Source organism: Pisolithus orientalis (genome assembly GCF_024613125.1).
Source record: "Pisolithus orientalis strain OTSU chromosome Unknown F5J12scaffold_20, whole genome shotgun sequence".
NCBI lineage: Eukaryota > Fungi > Basidiomycota > Agaricomycetes > Boletales > Pisolithaceae > Pisolithus > Pisolithus orientalis.
Window position 1 is genome coordinate 536,149 of NW_026260801.1, and position 26,263 is coordinate 562,411.

Here is a 26,263-nt window from a genome sequence, read left to right on the forward strand (position 1 = left end):
CTGAGCCGTGAGAATCTGAGCTCCGAAGCTTCGCGTCCTGCAGCAGACCATATAACGACATACTCAGGCAAGTTCAGGTTTCCAGGAAGAAGTGCACAACACAACGCCACCGAATTGGAGTTTCTTTGAAATAGGTATAGCTCTTGTGCAGAGCCGTAACGTATGGATCACAGGCATCAAAAAGCGAGAAGATCAGAACCTCACGGAAGCCTTCCATGGGGCATCGAGTGAACTGACCACAGCGAGAGAGCTGGCATATGGTATGGTGCCGTACAACTGGCGGTAAGTGTTTACTTCATACTTGGTGTAGTAGGGAAGCCTGGGGACAGGAGGTAGCAAACAGTCACGTAGTGCTTAGTCAGACAGACGAAGACTTGGACGCGCAGCATGTGCAGCTACAAAGTTTAGCCTATAGCTTTCCCAGAGCTCAGTTCATTGCTCGGAGGCTCTCTCCAACTTCTTCATCGGAACAAATTCACAGAGACTTGTGGGGGGCGGGCCAAGCTTCTGGAGCAGATGTACTTCAATGATACACCCAAACATGGAAACAAACCCCTGCCCTGGAGGAGGATACAAAACAATTAGGACAAAGCGGTCAGAGTCGTAAAGGCCGCTATCGTGTATAACAAACCAACACGTAACACTATCTCATGTGAGTAGAGCTGCCAGCCTGGCGATATCAGTCAAGTCTTACCTATGTCGCCGAAGCTGAATACAGGTGTATCAGGTGAGTACTTGTCCTACTGGCACCAGTATGTGTCCCGTTTTTCGGGCGGGTGTGATTATGGTTGCTCAATGTTTTGTTGACGGCAAGATTTTAAACTTACTGCTGCATACCTAGTTACTAATTTCTGTAGATAAGCCTGGCACGTCGCAGACACACTATACTGGGTACGTGGGCCTAGCAGAACTCGAGTCAAAGAACCACCAGCCTCCTTCCTCCCCTGGGACCTTATTGAACTGTTCCTACACGATCAAATTCATCTCTCACCGATTGACACTGTCTGGATATACATACATTGATCCCCTCTCTGAACCTCTGGAAAAGTTGCCTTCCGTGTCGATCTTAACCTTAATCCTTTGCTCCTTCCTGTGCACAGAAATCCATCCCAAGATCGACCTGTGACTCTATCAGGCTTCTAGCGTTTTCTTCCATCAATGGAGACTCCGTTGCCCATCTTGGACGAACGGTCGAATAAATTTGGAGTTCCAGAAGACAGCGTAACTTTCTTGTTGCGTATGTGCATCAGAGGCTCACAGAGAAGCTCCGAAGCAGCTCTGCGAGGGGAAAGAACGAGGAAATGAATGATGTATGATGACCAAAGAGAAGTGAGTCAATTGTGTTTCGCGCTGCTTTACCCCTAGACAGTTACCTACAAGGTTCAAGGCAGTCCATGCCTGCGGACCTTCGCATCGTATATCCTGATCTGCTGGCACTATGAACACAAAGTCACTCGTAACATCGATGTTGTGAATAAATTTTTCTGTCATACTTTCGTAAACCGATTTTGAATTTGACACAACTCCGTACGACCACGAGTCATCTCCAGCACTGTTGTCACTGCCTCCCATTGCCACACTGTGTTTCTCGATCTCCGCACTACATACCTTTGTTTTCGTACCGTAAATGTTGAATCAGGAGTATACCTGTCTATCCCCCTACTAAGGAAACAAGTGATGAAGAAATTTCGGAGTCAGGGGAGTAGTTCACAAGGTGTGTATTGAGAATCATCATAGAAGATGAGAAGGTCCATTGACTGAACCTGCTCTATCGGCTTACTGAGCTCCTTCTCTTCTCACAATGAAGCAGGGAAAGAGTCAGAACATGACCGTGGTTCTGCCCACACGTTGACCGCAACCCGGGTAGCACACTGGTCAAAAGCAGTATCACCATGTACAACAGCTTTCACCGCCTTCACATTGACTCTAACCACAAGAAAAGAAAAGACCAACGACGCTATCGAGCGTGATGCCAGTCTGCTTTGTCGAGCGCAGGGAGTGCCACAAGATAACCCATTACAGGAACCTGGCACGACTCGTCTACTAACATCAAAATGGCTACTTCCTCGTTCTGGGGTACAAAATCTCTGCTCCGTGCTGATCCAGAACTTCCTGCCAACTCGTATCACTTCGTGTGCAGCGACTATCGCCTCCCCTCCCTCAGGGCATCGGGTGCTATACCCTGGGTATAACCAGGTATGTACAACTATGTAGTGGGAACTATAAGGATCACTTTGCACAGTGCTATGGTTTCTCCGATCGATTGCATAACTGCAAGAGCAAGTGGCACTGATATGTTGATCAAATGGGGCTCTGTAAAGTGCAAGATCCGTTGATGCAGTGCTTAACAGCATGTGCTGCACGAGAACCTTCACAACCTTCACAAGTCAGATCATCCGACATATTGTAGATTCGTCAACAGCAACACAGGAGCCGAAAAGGAAGCGGACTGCTCTCTCCACCAGTTGTTAAAAGATTTAATCTTTTAATCTTCCTGAAAGCGGACACTGTCCGCACCCGTGTTTAACTAACAATAAATCGATCGCAGTGATTCGATCTCAGTGTTCAATTTGAAGAAATCAAAGTAAGCTGGTACCAGGCAACGATGCTCGGGGCTCAGTGCAAGGGAAGGGGATAAAATCATACCTTTTCATCGGAACAGCCTATAATCTTCATTTTCACCTCATCCTGTTTGCACTTTGACCTGGTTTCAAGTTACACAATATCTGTGATAATCTCACGGTGTGGTTGACGCAGTTCTGTAATGACGGCAAACAAGTGAAACGATGAGATAGTCGAAGTCGTAAAGTCCCTGAAGCATATGGACGACTTGATGTTCCCACAATATCCTTGCCCTCAAGCACTGCTCTATGAGTGGACAAGGTTCACATTCCTCAATCTAGTCTCATATTAACTTGGCGTCTAGGTGTAGCGTCTGGTGGAGTAACATAGAAGTTGATAAGTGGTTCGATTCCTATGTGAAAGGCCGTACTGTGTTACTTCCCTATCTGCATGATGCCGTAGCTAATATTTGATATTCAGCATTATCTGGTTGATGAATGATTATCTGTCAGTTTTGAGCTGGAGATCCTGGCGGTTACAGCGACGACGCGAGCAGTAAGTATTGGTTCTCACCTGCATACTCTCTTCTCTAAATGCCCAAGTTTAGATATGAGATTCGACTGAGAGGGACTGGGGGATGCCAAATCGCGGGGACCATGCCCACCGGACAGTTTCCAACACGGGACTGCCAACTGCGATACCACGATGGAGGCCAACCCTCGAACGAACTTGCTCACGGTAGTTTCATTGGGACTTTCATCTGCGTCTGGGAGCTTCCTAGTCAAGAGGCAACGGCCCGCCAACGCGCGAAAGTCTGCAAAAATTTGCTGCAAGAGAGGAGTACCAGTGCGGCGTCCTGAACGGGTCTTCTTGTATTTGGTATTTGATTTATGCAAAATTGCATTAAGTTTGGTCTCATACTTATCCCTTCTGCAGCCGGTATTTCCTCTGGCCACTCGGATTTCCAGTGAAAACGGTAGCAGAATTCCACGCGTTGCGCAATACAGGCTATTTTCCCATCCTCTGGATGGATTCCACATACACTATTTCTGACCCTTCCTAATTGAGAACTTTCTGATGACTTGTATTGTGTCAAATCCTTCTTCGCAGCAGCCATCGCCTCCTCTTCCTCGGGCATCAGGCGATACGCACGGGAGTGGGCGAAATGATAAGGATCACCCTACACAGCATTTGTAATCAATATGTCCTGATCAAAGGAAAGTGTGAAAAGGCATACATCTGCGACTGCGTCCTGTAATTCATCAACGAGCATACAATACATGGGTGGAAAGATCTCTACAGGCATGTTGATCAAGCGTTCACACAAGACAAGCCCTAGGTGCGCTTGGGCCTGATTTTGAACCTGTATTTCTGGTGCAAACAGCAAAGACAGCGTGCTGTAGAAGGTAAGATCCGCTGATATCTTTGACAGCATTTACTACCCTATGAGCGCCTTCACAGCTGGATTATCCTGTGCTCAGTTTGTTCATCAATGAAGGCCGAGAAATTAAAATCAGGAAGGAATCGTACTCGGTATGCATCACAGCTCAAGACAGTAAGAACAGCACACGGATCACTCTCTTCGCCATCTGTTTTACTCCCGAACGCCCGAGTCCGCTGCCGACAAGATCAAACTTGCTAGCCTTCCCGTCTGCAAGCCTTCGGCGTCCGCGCCAAACAGTTGGATCAATGACCGATTGACAGTATGGTAATCGACCTCAGCGTTCAAATTCAAGAAATCAGAGTCAATGTCGGCAAAAGCGGGTTTCTATTGAAGTAGTGGTATCATCGGAATTTTGTTTGAGCTTTGACATGGTACACTAATGGGAAAATACAGCATGTTACACGTTGACACGGCAGACTCACAGCAGCAGCTCTTTTCGGATCTGTGGCCCATCATTTGGCCAACCTGATCAATGATATGGCCTCACGTGATGGTGATACTGCCATCAACCTGTCTCACCCTTACCATGTGTCGACGAGGCACCGTTGTATAAGTACGCTGTGTTACAGCCTTGTCCTGTGAGATCCTTTCCAGGTTACTTATACTTGGCATCGAGTTGTCACTTCTCGGTTAGCATTCCTAGTGTAGATGCCGGTTACCTCCGGTAGCAAACATCCATCTGAGCGACAAGCCTGAAGCACTGCCACCCTGCCTTTCTGCATCAGACGAGCACCCCCCAACAGACCGTCGCTGCTCCCACTCCAGCTCCTCACCCAATTGTCATTCCTTTCACCCACCCACCATGCCCTCTTCTTCACACTATAGCCACAGCCATAGATTAGCCCAGCCACCGTTCTAATCTTAGCCCAATAATTACATACTGTTCGAAATGCTACTGCTATGCCTACGCAGTCCTGTCAGAGCGAGCAGGTGACCCGCCCTCCCGAGCGGCTCCGCCTGCCTCGCCTCCGCCGAGCTAACGCTCGGCCCAGCCCAACCACTGACAGGACAGATCCTAGCGAAATGCGTGAGACGAGGATGGAATGGTTTAATATTCCCCGGTTTTGTACTGACATGGCACTCAGCGTAACTTATTCGTTGGCATTCCATGGTTCAACAATTACCATGGATTCATTCTGGCCTCTCGGATTTTGTGTCAGAAAACAACCACTTCCAGGTCATTCTTTGGTGTGATGGCGCACGGCTCCCACCAAGCTGTGTCCTTCCTTGCTGCTGTCGCTGGCACTGGCCTGTATTGCCCACTGCTACAAAATCGAGCAAAATCGAAGTCAGGTTACTCGCTTCCCTCAAGCAGTCTATTGTCGGGACCTTAGCCGATAGACGCTGTGCCTGACATATATCTAGGCGAATAGGGATTTGAATAAGCAGTGACTTGCCCATGTCGAAAACCTTCCCCTCCTACTTCCACTCCAGTCCTCTGCGATTCTAGGCTGATATCTGGGCTTCCGCTCTGTTATGTGTAGATTTAAAGGTTGGAGGGTTGTACGGGACCATATGAACATGTAAGCATAACCTCCAGCAGGTGAATCTCGGTCCTGATTGACCAAATGAGACAGACTGCCGACAGAAAAGGAAAAGCACCAAGAACCGCTGCCGGCACATCCCTGGGCTCATCATCGTGACTGGATGTAGTGTGGTGATGCAGTGTTGGAGTGCAGAGCACCCCAACACCGCGAACAGACACGCCAGTGGTTCTAGTCGGACGGTTCACTTCCCCGGCCAGCACCGCCAACCAGACAAAGTCATCTGGGTGCGAACATCCACAGCAGCGAGCTGCGTTACCCCAGGGGTAGGGGGGTCTCCTGGGTTGGTTCCTGTGTACTTGCTATATGCGTAGTTTTGAGCTATGATCATTGTCTCCGCAGTCGGTCACACCTTGGCTGCTCGGCTCCCAATGGTTTCCTTGCTAGGCTTCTCTCCAATGGCGAAGTTGCGGTCGAGATAGTGGCCTGCCTCTCGAGTCGATTCATCTATCGAGTGAAATTTAACCCCCCTCCCCCACTCGCTCATAATACCAGGGTGTGTAAGTGGCGTTTACAGATTTCTGGAAGTAAGTTAACGCTGTCAGAGTTTCATAGGACTTTCTGTTAATTCTTTCTTGCAGTCTCCTGTCAATTTCTAGCTTGAGATCCGCATATTTGGCGGCCTCTCCTGTCCTCAGTCCAACTAGGGGCTGCCCTCCAGCATCAGAACCCACCGCCTCCATATGTATTGCAGGCCCCCAAATGTCTCTCATGCCTAACTTTTCCAATCGATTCAATTGCGAACGAGGCCATCACGTTCCCACCCGAGATACTTGGTTGCCTTCCTTGGTCCATGTTCTAAGGGATCCATGGTCTTCATATATAAATACAGGCCTCCGAGCAGAATCCCTTCATCAAGCTCGTTTTCTGTCCACCAACACCTTCAAAATTATGTTCCCTCAGTCCTCGGTTTTCATCCTTAGTCCCCACCCCTGTGGAGGAATACGACACGTCTGCTTGTTATCTTCACTACGATCTGGAAGACAGCGACTGTTCCCCCCCAGATGAAGACTTGCTGGGAAAGCGAACAAATTCTTTGCCGCCAGAGTAGGCCTTACGCTGTCTCATTGGAATGTGCCAGCCCCTCACTGTCGTCTTCTGCGTCAGTGGTAGTATTCATTATGATTTTCCCGAGGTAAAGAGACCATCCACACTTATCTTCGGTGCAGCCTGCTTACGCTTTTTATCATATTCCAGCAAGCCCGGGCATCGGATGCACCAGCTATATCTGAACAGTCCACGTTCCATGTGGGTTACCTGCAAACCGCTGCTGTTATTAGCCACCAGGACATCATGCAAGGAACAGCGAACTGCTACGGTATGTCCCACTTGGTACCTTTCTATTTTCCAGCCGTGGACTCTGTCGTCGTAAGCTCGACTTCGATGTGTGCATCGGCAGGGACTGATTGATGATTTCCATCTTTCCACAGTTCGATTCCTTAGTGGGCTCGGTTCAAGCCACCAAAGTCAATGTTCCCGCCGAACATCCTGCTCTTCCCCAAGTGTACCTGGGACCCTTCAGCAATGATGCCAGCGCCATCGTCACCTCTGCTACTTCAGTTGGCTCCCTCGCCACAACCGACATGCCAGCCTTTCCTTCGGAGATTTCCCAGGTACACCCTATCCCAATTCATTTTACAAACGCCACAGCCTTGGGTGCTCCACAAGTAACGTCACAGCCCTATCGAAGGCCTTGCGAGTGGAAAAACAACGAGAGGCGTATATGCGGCGAACTCGTCGGTTGGCACTGTCAGGACCATCTGGCCGTTGTCCACGGCATCATCAGCATATCAGGCAGCACCCGCATCACATGCGGTGTTTGTGGAGAGAAGAAGAAACGTAAATTTATTTTAAGGCATTTTAGAGAGAAGTACATTGGGTTCCATCGCACAAAGCAAAATGCCACATAGACTAGTAGGCAAAGATTGCTGTCTTCTGGTGAGGCCTATGGATACCTCTTGTGTTCAACGAATTTGACTGACCTTTTTTTTTCGTCTGCACACAGGTTTTACTTATACTCCATGAAAGTATCTCATTAATTGTGCCGTTTGGTTACTTCCTGTTGCTCATTCTTTCATACGAGCTGTTTTTGTTCCACTGTATATGTTCGGTCATGAACTCCACTGATCCGCTAATGTTAACCATCACATACCCACGGACAAATAGAAGTCATCGGTCGGTTTCGGCTAAAGTATTGGGTAATACTTCAACTGGTACACTACGTTCGTTCTGCCGCTTTCACTTTGCTGTTGCACCCGTTCCAGTGGACAGGTCTATATAAGATAGTAAGTGTCTCACCTAGTTTTGGCTTCCAGTACCATCTCGGAATGTTCTCATCGAAGATTTGTGAGGCCACGAGGTAGCCTGCCACAAACCTCAATGATCCAGGCCCCGCCGAGATACTACGGAATTGAGTTACCTCGCCACTAGTTCCTAGTGACGCGGATACCCGGGACAATAACCTTCTCAGCTTTAATGGTTTCAGGGGCCCCAAAGATATACTGTCCCATTGTTTCGGGGCTATTCGTTCGGTTGAGGTGACTGGTCGGCATGCGCCTGCAAGCCACCAAAACATCTCGCCCATGAAACTGTTCCTATTTTAAAGTTTGCGTTGCACGGAAGCTTCCGCCATTGCACAGGGACCTATTGAGGTGCAGACATTCGCTTATCTTCAGGAGATTCCAGCAAACGCTTACTCCCGCGGATACTGGTGGTACATTTGCGAATAAATGGGCGCATTCACATGATCGTCCAACCATACAGCCCCGTGGCTGGGTTAGTGTTTTGAAGGTTCGAATCTTTTCCAGGACGCATCCTTTACTCCGCGCGGAGTACTTCGGGGGCAACATGCCTGCACTGCCCCACTCAGTATAATAGTTTCGGATCACACCATAGCCCTTGTACAGCTAAAGGCTTCGCCTCCCCCTATTCCTTTCTAACTTCACCCGCGTGCTCCTTTTCCCTCAGAGCTTTCTCCATCCTTTGCAATCCGTTCTGTGGATATGCAACAGCACTCATCCTATGTGACCCCAATTCCCAGCATGCATATCGTGTGGGATCGCTCACCACCATCATTCTCTCTGGATGTGGCTCGCTCCCAGCAGGTGTACAATCCCAGCCGCTTACTGTACGGTGGAGGAGGCAGGCACCTCCCTGATGCTGATGATGCATCGCACCAGCACGGGACAATCCCACCGTTGACGTGAGCGGCATTTCACATTGGGTACCAATTCTTGAACCCTGTATTCAGATACGGTCATTCCATGATCTTAACCGAGGTTCGCCGTCCTACCATCTTCTCCACCTTAAAGGGAATTCTAAGAGATTGCTAGCATGATCAACATTTTCCGAGCCATTTGACACGAACCTCAGTCATCGTGTCCGCCTTAGGAATACATGGAACTCGAGATGTAAATCGTGATTCTGCTGAGTTCCCCTGTTATGGCTCTTATCGCACTTCCAGTATGCTTCGGACACACTGTGCCAAGCTGACGATGCTGCAGACGTTGAGGTGTCCATGGTGGGTTCAGCTTTGGCCAATGCCCCCTAAGGCTGCTAACATATTACGGTGCCCCTCCGTACAACAGCCTCCCTACGCACGTACCCTTCCAGACGTCCGGGCTAACGCCCTCAACTTGATGAACGGAGTCCAGTACTGGGGTGCTCAAAATGTAGGGAGTACATAATCCCTTTCCCGTTACTTCGTCGACCAGTCGCGCCGAACAATATGGAGGGTCGTTGATGGTAGGCTTGACTTCAGTGGGTGCCGTCTTGGGTTACTGCTTAGTTAATTATTAAGGTTCAGCACCCCCAGCTACCACCACATGATGCCCGTTCCCTTTGCGCTGGCGATGCCGTACAAATGGGTGTGCCGATGGGGAATACGGTTGATCGAGGGAAGTTTTTTAATCTCGGAAACCTCGGAGGACTTCATGGTTATCAGGATGTGCAAACCTTCCTCGGTTCGAATGAATCGTTATCCCCATTTTCCAATTGGGCTCCGCCCCCTTCTCATGGACTGCTCACCGGGGCCGTTCCGAGGCCCACATGTACCTCAATCGTATCAAACAATACTAATGAAACCACAACAAACGTGGGGACGATACCCTTCCCACTCCATCGCACTGTGCTCCAGCCTGGAGGGGGGAACAACTGTGAAAGGATGGACGGACATTGTCACGCTTCTGGCAAGATGGCACTATTGTCATATTCAAATGAGTCGTGGCATCAGGAAGTAAGAACGCTGTCCACGTTCATCTTCCATGTAGCCAGCTTAACGCTTGTTGCCGTATTCCAGCAACTGTGCGGATCGGGCACACCAACTATGTCTGTGCTGTCAACCTACCACGTAGACCCCTCAAGAACCGCCACCTTCTTCGGCCACCAGGACGGTGTGCAAAGAGCACCAAACTACTACGAGACATCCCTGTCCTGTTATCCAAATGCGGGAAGTGTCATTGTAGGTTTGATACTACAAGGGCGGCCACTCATTCATAATTTCCATGTTACCTGACAGCCTGTACAATTCATTCCCCCTGTGGTCCCGGTTCAAGCCACTGAGGCCAGTGTTCCCGCCGCACATCTTGCCCAAGGAGACTTGGGACCTCTCGGCGGCGGCGCTAGCGCCATCGTCACTTCTGCTAGCTCGGTTGGCTCCCTCGCCACAGCCAACATAGCAAGCTCTCCATCGGAAGCTTCTCTGATACATCCCCTCTCAACTCAGTTTACAAACTCCACAATCTTGGGGTCTTTACAACAGACCTTCAGTGATCTGAGGCCCTGCCCTTGGAAAGACGATCAGGGACGTATATGTGGCAAATTCGTGGGTCGGGATTGTCAGGACCATCTGGCCTCTGCCCACGGCATCGTCAACATCTCGGGTAGCACGCTTGTCACATGCGGTGCTTGCGATCTCCAACTGAAGCGCGAATCTTTTTTGAGACATTTTCGAGAGGTCGATCTCGGATTCCGCCGCTCAAAGTGAGATACCGCCGATGATCGCTGACATTTAACAAGGTACGGATACCTAACTGTGTGCTCGAGAATATTAAGAGACCGTTGTTTCGGCCTGCACACAGGATTGCCGTACACTGCGGGAAGGGGTCCCGTAAACTGTATTGTTTTTATGACTTTTTTTGTGATCGTTCGCTCTTTCTATATGCCCATTTCTATTCCATTCGATGAATGTGGTCATGAACGACGCTGAGCGCTTGACCTGACGCTATGTATATGCTGGTTATCATACATTCGCAAATAAGTAAATTGCAAACTTCAGGCCGCTTGTTCTCATCCCGGCACAGTAGCTCTCGTTCTACTGTCGCACCCATTGCAGTGCACGGTTTTACTTAAGGTAGGGAAGGTCACAATGGAAATACCGCCTGGAAGTGCCCGTCTCGCGCAGGAGGTTCACAGTAAACGCCAGTATCGTGGAGTTCCGGGTGAGAAAAATTGCAACGCCTGTTATGCCACAGAAGCCTTCCAATGATTGGGTGATGTCCTCGCGACAATATAATTGGTCAACGAATCCGCCGCACCTGCCCCCGGAAAGCAGTGGCTTCTAAAGCAGAACCTGCTTGTCCGCAAAGCTACCATCTCTCCACATGAACCCCTCGTCTGCGGCTCGTTCGGTCCTCTCTCTGCGCAAACCAATCCGCTTCTTGGCTATGGGAACCGATACCGGTGACACCCTGTAATGCGTACCAACGAAACCGAGAAGACCAGGCCCACCTAGGAGGGTCGGGATCAAGTGATCAGAACATCGTGCGTAGCAGGCAACCTACATCGCCATCCCATGTGGGTGGCTCCTTGGACGGCGGAACCGCCAGCTACGTCGTACATACAAGACCGCCGACCGCCGAAGCAAATTGCATACATGCATCTCCTGATACCAGTCCCTCTGACACCTCATCTGCCTCTTCCGATATGTTCCCACTACAACAGGCTCGAACGCTGAGCGTTTCCCCTCTCGCGGAGGTACGATTATGTTGCTCAAGGTTTTGGTGATGGTAAGAACTTTAACCTAGTGCTACTTACCTAGTTGCTAAATCCTGAAAATAAGCCTGGCATGTCACGTACATACCGTGCCTACCGGGTCGTACCCCGATTCGAAGCCTAACAGGACTTAAGCCCTACCGCCAGTCGATACCAGCTGCGTATACATACATTGATTCCGCCGCCGAACCTATAGAAAAGGTGACTCCATGTCGATAATAACTTTAATCCTTTCCACCTTCTTGCGCACAGAAATCCATCTCAGATTAACGTACGCCTCGACGGGCTTCTGATGAGTCTTCCTTCATCAGGGGGGAGTCCGCGTGGCTGCCGCATTGCCTACCTTGGATGGAAGGTCGGATGAATGTGGAATTCCAAGAGATGACGTAGGTTTCTGACCGCATGTGCATTGGCGGGGCCCTTAGAAGTTGCGAAGCAACTCTGCACGAGGTAAGAGCGAGACAAATGAATGGTGTGTAGTGACCAAAGGCAAGCGTGTCGGTTTTATTCGCGCTGCTTACCCTAGGAAGCCACTAGCAAGGTTCGTGGCAATCTATGTCCCGCGCACTTTAATCCCTGACCCGCAGGCAGTTCGATCTTCGAAGTCACTCACAGCATCGACTCTGAAAACGACCTCTTTTACCATACGTTTCCTACATGTGATGTAAACGGAGATTTCCGTGTGACCGTAGGCCGTTGCTAGTACTGTCGTCGCTGCCTCCCACTGCCACATAGCACTCTCCCCCGCTTTTGGACTATAATCCCGCGCATGCCTTTGTTTTCGTTACTCGTATGCGTGTGCCGCTTCGAATTCTGCTGTGCAGCGACCATCACTTCCTCCTTCGGATGTCAGGTGTGCGCTGCACTGTAGTTGATGGAACTACCTTGGGCAGCAGTGGGACTTAGTACAATTGGGCAAATGAGTGAAGAAACAGTGGCCGTATCAGCATCGAATTTCGTCTCCGAGTATGCAATAAGCAGGTACGTTGACCAAGCATTCGCGCGAGACAAATTCTACGTGTGCTTGTGCGTGATTTTGAACCTGTGATTTGGCCGCAAGCGGCGAAGACAGGGTGCTGTGGAGGGCAAGACGCCCTGTTGTTTTTGACAGTAGCATGCCATCAACAGGAATAAAGAGGCTGAGAAAAAACAATCGTACCCAGTGTTACAAGGATTGCTCTCCACAGTTGTTGGAAGATTAACATCTGCTAACTTTCCCGTAAGTGTATTATACTCTCCGCGGCTAGTGTCGAGTCAAAAACAGAATATTGATCGCATACTAGTGATCGATCTCGATTCCCGATGCTCAAAATTGAAGAAATCAAAGTCAGCGCTATTGACATGGTGGTATCAGCGACGATGATTGGCGTTTGCTGCAAGGGAAGTGGGAAAAAGGATGCCCCTTCTGTAATCTACATCTTGTTCGCACTTTGACATGGAACAGGGGTGCTGTTAGATCTGGCAAGTCGTACGTAGCCCATTTCCGATGCGTCCATCCCAAGCCGTGACGCGCGAAAATTTGAGCTCCGAAGCTTCACATGAGCGACCTCCGTCTGATGTTTTTGAGAAAATCTCACGTGATGCATGGTGTGGCCGACGTAATTACGTAATGGCGGCAAACAAGTGAAACGATGATCATGGCCGCCGAAGTCGTTAAGTCCCTTGAAGCACATGGACGACTTGATGCTCTCACATTATCATTGCCATCAAGTGTTTCTCTATGAGTGGCCAAGGTCCAAATTCCTTTATTTAGTCCCATATCAACTGTTGGAAATATAGTAATAGTTCTGATATCTAGATTGATCCAGACTTACATGTGTATCAACACATTGTTTGTCACATGACTTGCCTTAGCAATCAGCCCCACAATGATGTCAGTTATGACATCATTTCATACATCATATTCCATGACATTCTCTGCTATTCCATACTATACATAGTAGTAGTTTCCTTTTATGCTACTGGTCCATGCATACCTACTCATGTATATAAACTTGGGGTATCTCTCCTAGAGTCCCCATTGTCTCAAGCAAACAATCTAGTGTTCACTCAAACAACTGAGCCCCTTACAAGTTTTCACTCAAGTCTACAGCTGTTCTAACAAAGGCAAGTGCTCTTGTCTTATTGCTCTTCATAGTAGCCTGTCCTCTGCACAATAGGTTATGAGCCCCACCTTCTAGGCAAGTGCTATTTACCAGTTTGCATAGCTTGATCACTGTTGACAGACACATCACTATGGACCATGTGGGCCTAGATGCGCTAGGAATGGCTGTAGCTATCTTCACTTTGTTGCTAACAGCTGGGTTAAACCAAGCTGTACTTTTACTTCATTATGGTGGTTTTGATCCTTTAATGTTGCAGGAGCTCTTTGTTTGCTCTACTGCCTTTTGGTTTACTCTATTAGGTCTTTCTGCCTGGTGGCAACACCAACAACTGATGCTACAAGAGCTCATTGTTTGTCAAGCTTTAATTCAAGCTCTCATTTGTCATCCACCTACTCCACCTCCACATTATCTACATTTTCACCTTCCCAACATTGATTTCAATGCTGACCTAGATCCTGTACTGCTGTACACCAAAGTTGAGGCAGCTGATGCTCCTCTTCCTCGATGTGCGCTGACTCCTCTTCCTGGGGAAGTCCTTGCTATGAATGAGTTGCTCAATCCTGAGCCTGTTCTTGCAATTGTCGGTGACCCTGATGGTCTCACTGAGTTTGATTTACTCTAACTCGTTCGTGGTTCTTCACTGTCATTACAGGAACTAATCTACAGTCATCACAAGATGTCTCTCATCATCACTAAGAAGACTGAACTTCTCACTGCTGAGCACCATGACAGGATGCATGAAGTGAAATGGAGGAAGTATGTGGTAAAAGAAATAATAGAGTACATTGAGATGTTATACGTATGCAACTGCTTGTCCTGGGAGGAAGCCATGCTGTCTTCTATGGCCTTCTTCAAGAAGCCTAACCCAGCTACATACCTCGTTCTGCTTGCTGACATGGAAACAGCATGGTCCCAAGTACCCCACTTTCCTGGCATCAATTCTCCATACTTCTATCCAGGCCTTCATCTCACATATCATGGCTACCTTACTGACTTCTTTCCCAAACTTTCCCATACCTTGTCACCTCATGCTATAGCTAACTTTAACGGTTGTGATCTTCCTTCAGTTACCTATGAAGATCCTGCCATCTGGACTGTTCTGGCCTTCACCATCACCCATGACACATTTGTCTACATCTACTACAATGTCCACATCCTCTACGATCCCTGCATCTGTGGGCTCATCCCTCCTCTCAGGGTTTGGCATGAACATCTTGAATGCCATTTCTGAGGAGTTTGGATTGATGGGACAACAGACATCCAATGTGTCCCAGGCTGGTTCAGGGAATGCTGACATGGAGGAGACCACTTTGATAGCAGTCTCACTGGGTTTATTGCCAGATTCAAATCTGAAGCCACTTTGGGAAGTAGTCTCAGATATTTGCCAGCTAACAGACATCTTAGCTGGACTGATGGATACGCTGTCGATTGATTCACTTACTGGCCAGGAAAGACAGAAATTCTTAAAGATCTCGAATGTACCATGGAGAATAGTAGTTTTGACTATCTCACAGAACCCTGATGCCAGGGAATACTTGCAATGGCTCTTAGTCAAGCTTGCACAGCTTGAGCTGTTAGACAGGCTTTATCCTCTTCCAGGTTCAATGGATGTACCATATGTATCAGGCAGCTGGTACCATGAGGGAACTGATAGTTGTGTCTTGGACGAATCCTATAATGTCTTTGAGTTACTTACTAAAGATGTACATTTTCACCACTCTGACTGCTTTAATGTTCCATATTCTTGCACCGATCCTTATCTAGGATTTACATCTGGAGGTGAACCTTTACATGATTGCCAATGGTCATTCCTTGGCTATCATTATTTCCCTCCACTAGACTTTGAATGTCTAGAGCACAACAACTCTCACATCCCCAATAGGAGATTTGCTGAGAGAGGAACAAAAATTATAAAGCAATGGAAAAATCCTCATCCATACACTCCCAAGTACTGCAAGCACCATCCATCTCAGTCTGCTAGAGCATCAGCTCGCAGAACCAAAATTCAAGGATCACATTTATTAAATCCTCCATCTATGTCAACTCATCCAACTTGTTCGTTTCTATACAAACATTTGCTTATGGACTTTTGACACCTAGATGTCCAAAGGTCTTTCTAAGCAAATCCCAAAACTTAACAGAGTCAATTATGCCTCTTGGTCAGTTCTTATGAAAGTGTATCTTCAAACACTTGGCATCATGGGAATCATTGATGGCACTGTTGCCTTACCTGGCAGCTCCTCAGGCAGCTATTCAATGCCTGGCACACTAGTGACATATGTGCACAGGGTATTCTTACCCTATACTGCGATCCAATGATCACTATGTCAATTGATGTGCTGGCGACTTCTAACACCAAATGGGTGGAACTCCAAAATCAAGTATGGCACTTCTTCTGCCATGACTATGTTTATGGAATTTCAAAGGCTTATCTGGATTCAAATAAAGCTAAAGGATGACATCATGGCTAAAATCTCTGAAATTACCATGATCATGGTGGCTATCTCCAGACAGGGCATTGCCCTGAATGATAAAATGAAAGCTTTAATTTTAGTCCACTCAATGTCACAAGCATGGGAGCAAGCTCCTGTCAATATCTTATCCTCTATTCCTGCTGATCAATTATCTGCTGATATGGTCATACCTCATATGAAAGAAGTCTGGTCCCATAAATCAGGAAAATCTATGCTTCCACAAGCTGAAAAAGCTTCTGGTTCATCTATGCAAATTAAACAGGAATCCAATTCCCTTCTGGCATGCATGAATAAGCCTCCTCTTTGCAATATCTGCAGAGGCAGCCATAATACTCAAGATCATCAAGGTGGCTCTGGATCTGGATCTTTCTGTGGAGGATGCAAAGGTTGAGGTTGAGGTCATGGATGTGGAGGTTATACTCCTTACCCACAACAGCAGCAGCAACAACAAGGTTCTGGCTCTCAGTGGCTGAGGCCAAAACTGTCGCTGTGGCAAGGGCAAAGCCTGCACCAATAATCTCAAAGTTGAGGGTGCAGAAGCTATTAATTCCGCCTATATCAAAGAAATCCCTGAAGGATCCTTATGATCCTAACACTCATTCCTACAATGGTGAGTTCGGAGGATATGAACCCTCCTATGAGAATTATGAAAATGCTGCTGAAGATTTTGATATTACTGCTTTAAATATTCCCTCTCGCAAACCTTCCCCTGAATATTCTCTCCCAGATCCTACTCCAGTTGAACGAGTTTATTCAAATGACCTCAACACCAATCTCGGCTCGCATGTTATTGCCAAGAGTAATGAATATGATCCTGATCTCTTGAGACAGGACTTGATTATGGCTATGGAGGTTGTTGGTCACACTCCCCATAACCCTGTCAGTCCTTCCACTGGCCAACTTGTGCCCTGGTACATTGATGAAATTTCCAATTACCAACCAGACCAAGTTGAGTCAGTCAAGATTCATGTTAAACTTCCTAAGTCTAATTCACCATGTACATGTTCTATTTGTCATTGAGCAGCCCTTGCTTGCCAGTGAGTGGACTCATCCCTATGGGAACCATGGAAATGGGAGACTTTGAACTCTCATCAGGGGGCGATTCCCCTTTCCATTACTCTCAAGGACTGGATATGTCCTTGTGACCCCCTCGAACCCTCAGTACGAATGGGAACTCCTGTTTTGGCTCATGAGAACATGGTGGAGGATAGGAATGTTGAGGACAATGGTGGTTCGGCTTCACTGACAGCACAGATTAATGATCTCTCTGCCTGACATGTTCAAGGACATGATCGTAGTGACAGAGGATCTCTCTGAAAATCTGTACTTGTAAAAAGTGTTAAGAAGAAAAACTGCCCTATGTCTCTATCTACCTTTCACAAATCTGTGCCAGATCCTGTTTCATGTAAACCATTACATATAAAGCATAATCCAGACATCAAGTATGATCCCAACAAATCTGCATCAGGATATCTCCCAAGTGCATTCAATGGCCATGCTTTTGATTCTTATGACTGCTACCCTTTGGGTGTGCATTTGTCATTCAAGAACCTACCAAAGGGTGAGTCTATATGGATGTTGGATAGTGGTGCATCACATCATGTGACACCCTTTAAAACTGATTTCCTTACTTTCCAAGAATTTAAAACTCCTTCCCTTGCATCTACTGCTGGGTTAAGTCAAGTTCAATTACTTGGAGAAGGAACAGTGGTTATTCGCCTGGAAAATGGCAGTAATCTGTCACTACATAATGTTGTTTACAGTCCTCTTTTTTCAAAGAGACTATGCTCAAGAAATGCGCTCCTTAAAAATGGGTACTGGAGCACAGTGACACTTACAAGCGAGATAATCAGAGCACCAGACAGCTGGATTGTCCTTGAAGCTAAAATAGCCTCACTGACTTCACCCCTTCATTGGTTTGTGGGCGTTGTCACACACCAAAGGTGTTTGGTGAGGTGGACATGGATGTAGCTGATGAATGGAGGTGAAGACCGTAGCCCTCATGCGAAGAAGGACAGCCAGCAATGTCGGCAGTTATCCCTCGCACAAGAACAGGTTGTCAATGCCAAAGAAAAAGGAGGAGGCAAGTTAAGCACCAATAAAATTCTTAAGCGCCCATGTACGGCATTCCAGTTTTCGACATATCTCCACCAATTCTGCAGACACCAAAACCATTCCCACACTTGCTCGTAGTGCTCAGCCACGTGATCCTACCTTCCAAGATTGGAAAGGATTTGCGCACTCCACACATTTCTACAGCACTCCCTCCAAAAGACGCTCATTTCGCTAATTCTTCTGATATGGCTGCCTCCACATCAGTCATTTCGCTTGTCCCCTTTGCTAGGGACCATGGCTACATATATCTACCAGGAGTTCCTACCAGCTTCCATCCTGAAGCATCCTGGTACATCCCACCCTTGTCTGCCCCCTCTCAGCCCATCCAGCTTGGACAGCATGTTCTTTTTGTCAGTATGACCTCCAGGAGGACATTCTTTGGTCGCCTCAGGTCTGTCATTCACTTGGAAAGGTCTTATGTGGTTGTTTCAGTCTCTCCAGTCCAAGAAGCATATGGATCCTTCCTCCCTGCCCCCTGCAACGTCTTCATACCAGTCTTGTCCATCATTCTTCCAAAATTGCAACAGCTACAGTATAATCTACTGTTCTCCACTCTCCCTGATCGCATCCATGACAAGTATGATGCACATCTTGCCTCCTTGTTGCAAGATACAGCAGAAGATGCTCCCCCTGCATCCTCTCTTCCAACAGAGCCTCATTCATGAAGTTTTTATTTGCTTCACTGAGAGGATGGTTTGGGGGGGAAAGTTGCGATCCCCTATGCTCCTGTCACCCCACAGACCCCCAAGGCTTGACCCCTGTTGACATCTGACTCACCCTGTCCACTTTTGGATGTACTATATTGGCATCAGATCAGTGCTGCCTCTCTGTCATCCCACTTTGGCCTAGAAGCGATCTCTTCAAGATGTGACATGCACAGCCTCCCCCTGATGTGATTCCAGTGCACTTTCTTGGTTCCTGACATTGCTTGACTCATACTTTGACATTCTGACTGTCTTTGACTCACCTATTGCCAATACTTACCAATCTTTTGACTTTGCTTACTGATTCTTCGCTTTTTGGCTTACTTATCCTTACCAATGCTTACCAATGCTTTCCAAGATGATTACCCATCGCTTACATTCCTTACTCATCAGTTACCAATTGCTTACCAAGTGTTTACACCTTGTTTTCCATAGGCAATGCCCCTGTACTGTATATAAGTCACTGTACTTAGGTAGCAAAAAAAGACATCAGAGAGCCCCTCTTGCTCGCAATTTATCATCTCTCAGTAAATCATTCATCAGCTTCGATAGTTGAGACTTTATTAAGGGTCTAGGTATCATCTACTTCGCTTATCATCATCTATCATCCATATACTTCACTCCAAGCCCTCCCTGAGCTCAGTACAGCTTAGGACATCGAATTAAGTCTCCATCCATCCTTCTGTAGGCTGACAGCAGTCTACCCTATCGCTTTCCATCACATTCTTGCTCCCTCTTCATCAGGAGCACCCCCAACCCTCAGCACTCATCTTTGAGTGTTGTAGCTTGCAAAAAACCCTCCCAAAGAACAGGTTCTACCATCTAGGTACCGCATAGGGACACCACCACTCGCTTTCATTGTCTTTTGTGTTGGTTTTGGTTGGTTTTCACCACTGAACCTCACTTTGACTCACAGCATACTGCTTCCACCTACTACTGTTTTTGGGGTCCTTTGCCCTCTGGTTAGGACAACTCAAGAGTCTCTCTGGCATAATCACATGTGTCACCCAGCTCAAGCTGTTCTCAGACACATTTGCAGATTAGGCCTAACACAAGATATACAAATACAGGGGGAGCAATCCTCATGTAAAGGTTGCACACAAGGCAAATTATCTTCTGAAGCTTTTAAACCTTCGTGGAAATGTGCTACAAAACCTCTCAAGTTGGTCCATGCTGACCTTCTTGAATTACCTGTTGAATCCTATTTTCAGTCAAAATGTATATTAACCCTCTTGGATGATTATTTGTCCTATGGTTTCTGTCTCTACCTTCACAACAAATCTGATACTTATACTGCATTTGCCAACTGGATGGTGTCCATGCAAAATACTACTGGGCATCATCTACTTGTGCTCTGTTCAGATCGAGGGGGAGAGTTTATGGGTCATACCTTCAAGGTGCTCCTTTCTTTGCACAGTATTACTCATCAGTTATCAATCACCAATCAACCACAACAAAATGGTTGTGCTGAAAGGTTCAACCGAACCATTTCCAAAAAAGCAGGAACAATTCAACATCATGCCTGCATTCCAAAATGCTTCTGGAACTTTGCCTTCAATTGTGCACTTCATGTGTACAATAGAACTCCTCTCAAGAGGATTCTCTTTAAAACTCCAGTTGAGCTTTTCTTAGGAAAAGTTCCTGACATCACCTACTTCCGCACCTTTGGCTGCAAAGCCTTTGTATGGGTTCCTAAAGAACAAAGGAAAGATAAATTGGAACCTCATGTGATCGAGATGGTATTTTTAGGTTATGAACCAAATACAAAAGGATATCAATTCCTTCATGGACAAAAGATCATTCTTTCTTGTACCACAAAATTTGTAGAAGACTCTTTTCCTTTCTGCTCTGATCATTCTTCAAAATCCGAAACCTTTGACCCTGGTTCCAATGACAACCATGAATCATCTTCTTCCGACTCTGAAAGCCTTCATTCACTTCTGGATCCTGATCAGATCCAACTGCTGACTCATCACTGGCAACCACCTCATCCTAATACTCCACTGAACCAATACCCACAGCAGAGAGCTGTGGACCAGCCTAGAGCTCATCAACAACAAAGAAGAGCACCTGCTGCTGTACCACCAGTTGACCCTCATCATCTTAGGCACCCTCATGAACCACAGAATATTCCTGGTGACTCATGAAATGTTTGTAGAGCTCAACCACCTGCTGATGACAGAGAACCTTGTCCAAAGCATCAATTTATTCCCATCTCTCATCCTGGAAACATATATGGAGATAGACCTCCTGTCCAGATTGGAAGGGACATACAACAAAATTGGGATCAAGCACAAGAGTGGATTCATAATGCTGAGTGCCATGCACAGCAATCCAGAGAAGATATTCAGAGATACTCAGAAGAACAGGAGACCTCCTTCTCCAAGGTTACCTCCTGCTTTAGTTCCTCCTCAAGTTCCTCATCAGTGGACTGAACATCCACAAGGAACTACTCCACCTTCTCCTTTATCACCACTCACTCCACTTCCTGGATACTCCACAATCTCCTAAAGGAATGCCTGGCCAAGAGGCCAAAATGCATCCTTTCAAGTTTGCACTTGCTGCTCAAATCAAGGAATCTCCAGAACACTTTAAAGATGTGCTAAAATTATCTCCTGATCTACAAAAGAAATGGGTCGATGCTATGAAAGATGAATTAAAATCTATTGAGGAAAGACAAGTATGGACTTTGGTGGATCCCCCAAGAGATCAGAAACCAGTAAAGTGTCGATGGGTATTCACTATCAAAAGTGATGGCCGTTACAAAGCTCATCTTGTGGCAAAAGGCTTTACACAAGAATTTGGCACCGACTTTGAAGATACCTTCTCTCCAGTGGCTCATTTTGAAACCATGTGCAAATTCTACTTGCATTTCACTGCCCAGAAAAATTGGGAAATGGAAGCCCTGAATGTTAAAACTGCCTTTTTATATGGCAATCTCGATGAAGAAATTTATATGGAGCAACCAGAAGGTTTCAAAGTTCCAGGTCAAGAGCACAAGGTTTATTAGGTTGCTTAGAGCCCTTTATGGCTTAAAGCAAGCAGCATTAGCATGGAATAAAGCCTTACATGCATCACTGCTTCACATGGGCTATATACATTCAAAAGTGGATGCTGGAATCTATATCCATATGTCAAAAGCTGGCATTGTCATCTTTCTCATCTATGTCGATGATGGACTCTTCCTAGGATCAGGACAAATGTCTTCTTAAAGCCAAGAAAGAAGAATTTATGAAGAAATGGGAATCCCTGAGACCTTGGTGAAGTCAAGGAATACCTTGGCATTCAAATTCACCATAATAAATCAAAGAAAGAATTATATCTTGATCAAATCCCTTACATCAAAAAGGTCATCAAAAGGTTTAATATGGAGACTGCTCGAAATGTTCGCACTCCATTACCTTCAGGATATCAACCAGAAAAAGGACCATCAGATTATCAAGCCACATCATCACTCAGATCACAGTACCAATCTATCATCAGGTCTCTACTCTATATGGCCCTTGGTACTTGTACTTGTCCAGATATCACTTATGCAGTCATCCACATGTCTCAATATATGGCAAATCCTACTGAGGATCATCACAACAAGGCCCTGCACATAGTTTGTTATGTTGCATCCACTCCGAAATTGGCCTTATACTATTCTGGCCTCAAATCTTGGATCTTTGGTTTTGCTGATTCCTGATTGAGCTGCTAATAAAGACACTCATCATTCCACTACCAGTTATGCTATGTTCCTCAGAACATCCCTTATTTCTTGGCAATCAAGAAAACAGAAGACTATTGCACTCTCCTCTACAGAAGCTGAATATATGGCTCTCTGTGATGCTGCACTGTCAAATCAAATGGCTACATATGCTATTTGATGAACTTAAACTCAAAACAGAAAAGACCATACTCTATTGCAATAATATGGGAGCTCACTTTATTGCTGAGAATCCTGTATCAGATGGTCATTCTAAACATATTGAACATCCAATGACACTTTGTTCACTGAATGTGTACAAGATGGTTTGTTCAGTATTGAATACATTCAAACTGACAAACAGAAAGCAGATGGTCTTATGAAATCTTTGACATGGCAGAAATTTGAAACTAATCACTTGTCAATGGGCTTAGTTAATCTCCCATTCTAGAGCGAAGGGGGAGTGTTGGAAATATAGTAATAGTTCCGATATCTAGATTGATCCTAGACTTACACATGTATCAACACATTGTTTGTCACATGACTTGCCTTAGCAATCAGCTCCACAATGACATCAGTTATGACATCATTTCATATGTCATATTCCATGACATTCTCTGCTATTCCATACTATACATAGTAGTAGTTTCCTTTTATGCTACTGGTCCATGTGTACCTACTCATGTATATAAACTCAGGGGTATCTCTCCTAGAGTCCCCATTCATCTCAAGCAGACAATCTAGTGTTCACTTGAAACAACTGAGCCCCTTACAAGTTTTCACTCAAGTCTACAACTGTTCTAACAAAGGCAAGTGCTCTTGTCTTATTGCTCTTTCATAGTAGCCTGTCCTCTGCAGTGATATCAACTTGGCAGTCCAAGTGTAGTAGTCTGGTGGAGTACTCTGCAGTTCAACTGCACAACTGCTGACTCAACTCATCATCAAGTCCGACAGGATAGGTGGATGGTACTAAGACACCTGTAAAGCTGTACATACTACAAAGCCACTGCAAAACAAATACAAGTCCAGTAGAAAATCGAATGTTACTTACCCATGATGTGGCCATTCTGTTGTTCTCGGGATTGGCAGCAAGCACTGGTGTTTCAGGTTAGTTGTTGTCACAATGACGCGGTGCTTATACAAAGCTCAGAAACGGTGTTAGGTTCACTGTCGCCGGTGGTTAACATAACTTCGCGTCCGTATGTACCGTCGAAGCGTAGTCGATCGCTTCCATGCCGCATGTAACATAGGCCCGGTGAGTGGAAATTGATAAGCGGTCCGATTCCTATGTGAATAGCTGTACTGCGTTACTTCCCTATCTGCATGATGCCGTAGCTAATATTTGATATTCAGCATTACCTGGTTGATGATTGTCTGTCGATTTTGAGCTGAAAATCCTGGCGATTACGCGACGACGCGAACAGGTAAGTATTGGCTCTCGCATGCATATCCTCTTCTCTAAATGCCCAATTCTAGACATGAAATTGACCGAGAGGGACCGGGGGTGCCAAATCGCGGGATCCCTGCCTACCGAACAGTCTCTCCAACACAGGAAGGCCGACTGGCGATACCACGATGGAGGTCGGCCCTCGAACGAACTTGCTCACGATAGTTTCATTGGAACTTTCATCTACATCTAGGGGTTCCCTAGTCAACAGGCAATGGCCCACCATCGTGCGAAAGTCTGCGAAAATTTACTGCAAGACAGGAGTACCTAGCGCAGCACCCTGAACGGGTCCCCTTGTATTTGGTATTTGGTTTATTCAATTGCATGAAGTTTGGTGTCAAACTCATCGCTCGTAGCCGGTATTTCCTTTGGCCACTCGGATTTCCAGTAACAACGGTAGCGGAATGCCACGCGTTGCGCAACTCAGGTTATTTTTCCCATCTTGTGGATGGAATCCACATACACTATTTCTACCCCTGCCTAACTCAGAATTTTCTACTAACTCGTATCGTGTCTAATCTTTCTGCACAACAGTCATCGCCTCCTCTTCGGGTGTCAGGCGATATGCACAAGAGTGGGTGAAATTATAAGGATCGCCCTATACAGCATTTGGAATTGATGTGACCTGATCAAATGAAAGTGTGAAAAGGCATACATCTGCAACTGCGTCCTGTGATTCGTCGACGAGCATACGATACATGAGGGAACGACCTGGACCGGCATGCTGATCAAGCGTTCACACAAGACAAGTCCTAGGTGCGCTTGGGCCCGATTTTGAACCTGTATATTTGGTGCAAACAGCAAAGACAGCGTGCTGTGGAAGGTAAGATGCGCTGATATCTTTGACAGCATGTACTACCCTATGAGAGCCTTCACAGCTGGATCATCCTGTGCTCGTTTTGTCCATCAGTGAACGCTGAGAAATTAAAATCAGGAAGTAATCGTACTCGGTGTGCATCGCAGCTCAAGACGGTAAGAAGAGCACGCAGATCGCTCTCTTCGCTACCCGTTTTGGTGGTGCTCCCGACGCCAGAGTCTGCTGCCGACAAGATCAAATCTGTTAACCTTCCTGTCTGCGAACCCTCGGCGTCTGCGCCAAACGGTTGATTCAATAACCGATTGATAGCATGGTGATTGACCTCAGCGTTCAAATCAAAGAAATCAGAGTCAACGTCGACAAGAGCGGGTGTCTGCTGAAGTAGTGGTATCAGCGAAGATGATCGGTATTGCAAGCGAATAAATACATCATCAGAACTATCGTAATCTGTGTCTGCATCGGGATTTTGTTTGCGCTTTGACGTGATACGTTAACGGAAAGATACAGCACTGTGTTACACTCTGACACGGCAGACTCACAGGAGCAGGCTTTTTCGGATTTGTGGCCCATCACATGGCCAACCTGATCAATGATATGCCAACCTCACGCCATAGTGATGCTGCCGTGAACTTGTCTCACATCGCCCTTACGATGTGCCAACAGGGCGCTGTTGTATAAGTACACTGTTTTACAGCCTTTCCGGGTTACTTATACTGACATGGTATCCAGTGGTCACTTCTTGGTTAGCATTCCATGGTTCAATATTCCCCGATGTTGTACTGACATGGCACTCAGCGTAACTTCGTTAGCATTCCATGGTTCAACAGTTACCATGGATTCATTCTGGTTCTCGGATTTTGTGTCAGAAAACAGCCACTCCCAGGTCATTCTTTGGTATGACGGCGCACGACTCCCACCAAGCAGTGTCCTTCCTTGTTGCTGTCGCTAGCACGGCTTGTATTGCCCGCTGCACAAGACGGAGCAAAATCGAGGCGAGCTTGGTCGCTCGCTTCCCCACGAGCGTCTGTTGGCAGGTCCTTAGCCGATAGACGCTGTGTCCAACATATATCTGGCGAATGGCAATCGATAAGCAGCCCACTCCTCCCCCATGTCAAAAACCTTGCCGCTACCTCGCACTCCGCGCCTATTTGCACAATACCAAGCAGTTGCTTGCTGATACCTGGGATTTAGCATTATCCCGTGCACTGTTATCTATAGGTTGCAAGGTTGGAGGGCCGTAAGGGGTCATGTGAACATGTAAGTACAGTCTCCAGCGGTGGATCTCCGCCTTGATTGATCCATTGCGACGATAGGCAAACTGAAAAGGCAAAAAAATACCCGGATTTCCAGATCGGTATACTCTACCCGATGT

At 46.7% G+C, this 26,263-nt stretch overlaps 5 protein-coding genes across 5 annotated transcripts; 2 read left to right on the plus strand and 3 right to left on the minus strand.

The window, feature by feature from the left end:
* Positions 1-3,063: 3,063 nt before the first annotated feature.
* Positions 3,064-4,048, minus strand: F5J12DRAFT_913858 (uncharacterized protein; the record flags this gene model as incomplete). The annotated part of the gene is made up of 4 exons (XM_051749104.1): positions 3,800-4,048; positions 3,605-3,742; positions 3,144-3,389; positions 3,064-3,090 (listed from the first exon to the last, which is right to left on the minus strand). Exons 1-4 carry the CDS (start codon positions 3,995-3,997, stop codon positions 3,064-3,066), a joined length of 609 nt encoding a protein of 202 aa, XP_051598781.1. The 5' UTR covers positions 3,998-4,048.
* Positions 4,049-6,762: 2,714 nt separating this feature from the next.
* On the plus strand, positions 6,763-7,648 carry F5J12DRAFT_208689 (uncharacterized protein). The gene is made up of 3 exons (XM_051738424.1): positions 6,763-6,918; positions 6,981-7,488; positions 7,556-7,648. The coding sequence occupies exons 1-2, from the start codon at positions 6,844-6,846 to the stop codon at positions 7,458-7,460; spliced, it is 555 nt and encodes a 184-aa protein (XP_051598782.1). The 5' UTR covers positions 6,763-6,843; the 3' UTR covers positions 7,461-7,488; positions 7,556-7,648.
* A 1,530-nt stretch (positions 7,649-9,178) lies between these two features.
* On the plus strand, positions 9,179-10,253 carry F5J12DRAFT_208678 (uncharacterized protein). Its single transcript, XM_051738423.1, has 3 exons — positions 9,179-9,294; positions 9,350-9,784; positions 9,848-10,253. The coding sequence occupies exons 1-3, from the start codon at positions 9,292-9,294 to the stop codon at positions 10,061-10,063; spliced, it is 654 nt and encodes a 217-aa protein (XP_051598783.1). The 5' UTR covers positions 9,179-9,291; the 3' UTR covers positions 10,064-10,253.
* Positions 10,254-11,107: 854 nt separating this feature from the next.
* On the minus strand, positions 11,108-11,951 carry F5J12DRAFT_783815 (uncharacterized protein; the record flags this gene model as incomplete). The annotated part of the gene is made up of 6 exons (XM_051742919.1): positions 11,108-11,277; positions 11,327-11,375; positions 11,423-11,569; positions 11,630-11,661; positions 11,713-11,731; positions 11,817-11,951. The coding sequence occupies 6 exons, from the start codon at positions 11,949-11,951 to the stop codon at positions 11,108-11,110; spliced, it is 552 nt and encodes a 183-aa protein (XP_051598784.1).
* Positions 11,952-24,588: 12,637 nt separating this feature from the next.
* Positions 24,589-25,461, minus strand: F5J12DRAFT_783816 (uncharacterized protein; the record flags this gene model as incomplete). Its single annotated transcript, XM_051742920.1, has 4 exons — positions 24,589-24,672; positions 24,730-24,798; positions 25,022-25,344; positions 25,431-25,461. 4 exons carry the CDS (start codon positions 25,459-25,461, stop codon positions 24,589-24,591), a joined length of 507 nt encoding a protein of 168 aa, XP_051598785.1.
* Positions 25,462-26,263: the final 802 nt, after the last annotated feature.

Coding starts and splice junctions, on each gene's coding strand:
- F5J12DRAFT_208689 (XM_051738424.1), top strand. CDS start 6,844: ATGCAAGGAACAGCGAACTGCTACGGTATGTCCCACTTGGTACCTTTC. Junction 6,919..6,980: donor CAGCCGTGGACTCTGTCGTC/GTAAGCTCGACT, acceptor ATCTTTCCACAG/TTCGATTCCTTAGTGGGCTC.
- F5J12DRAFT_208678 (XM_051738423.1), top strand. Junction 9,785..9,847: donor ATGAGTCGTGGCATCAGGAA/GTAAGAACGCTG, acceptor GCCGTATTCCAG/CAACTGTGCGGATCGGGCAC.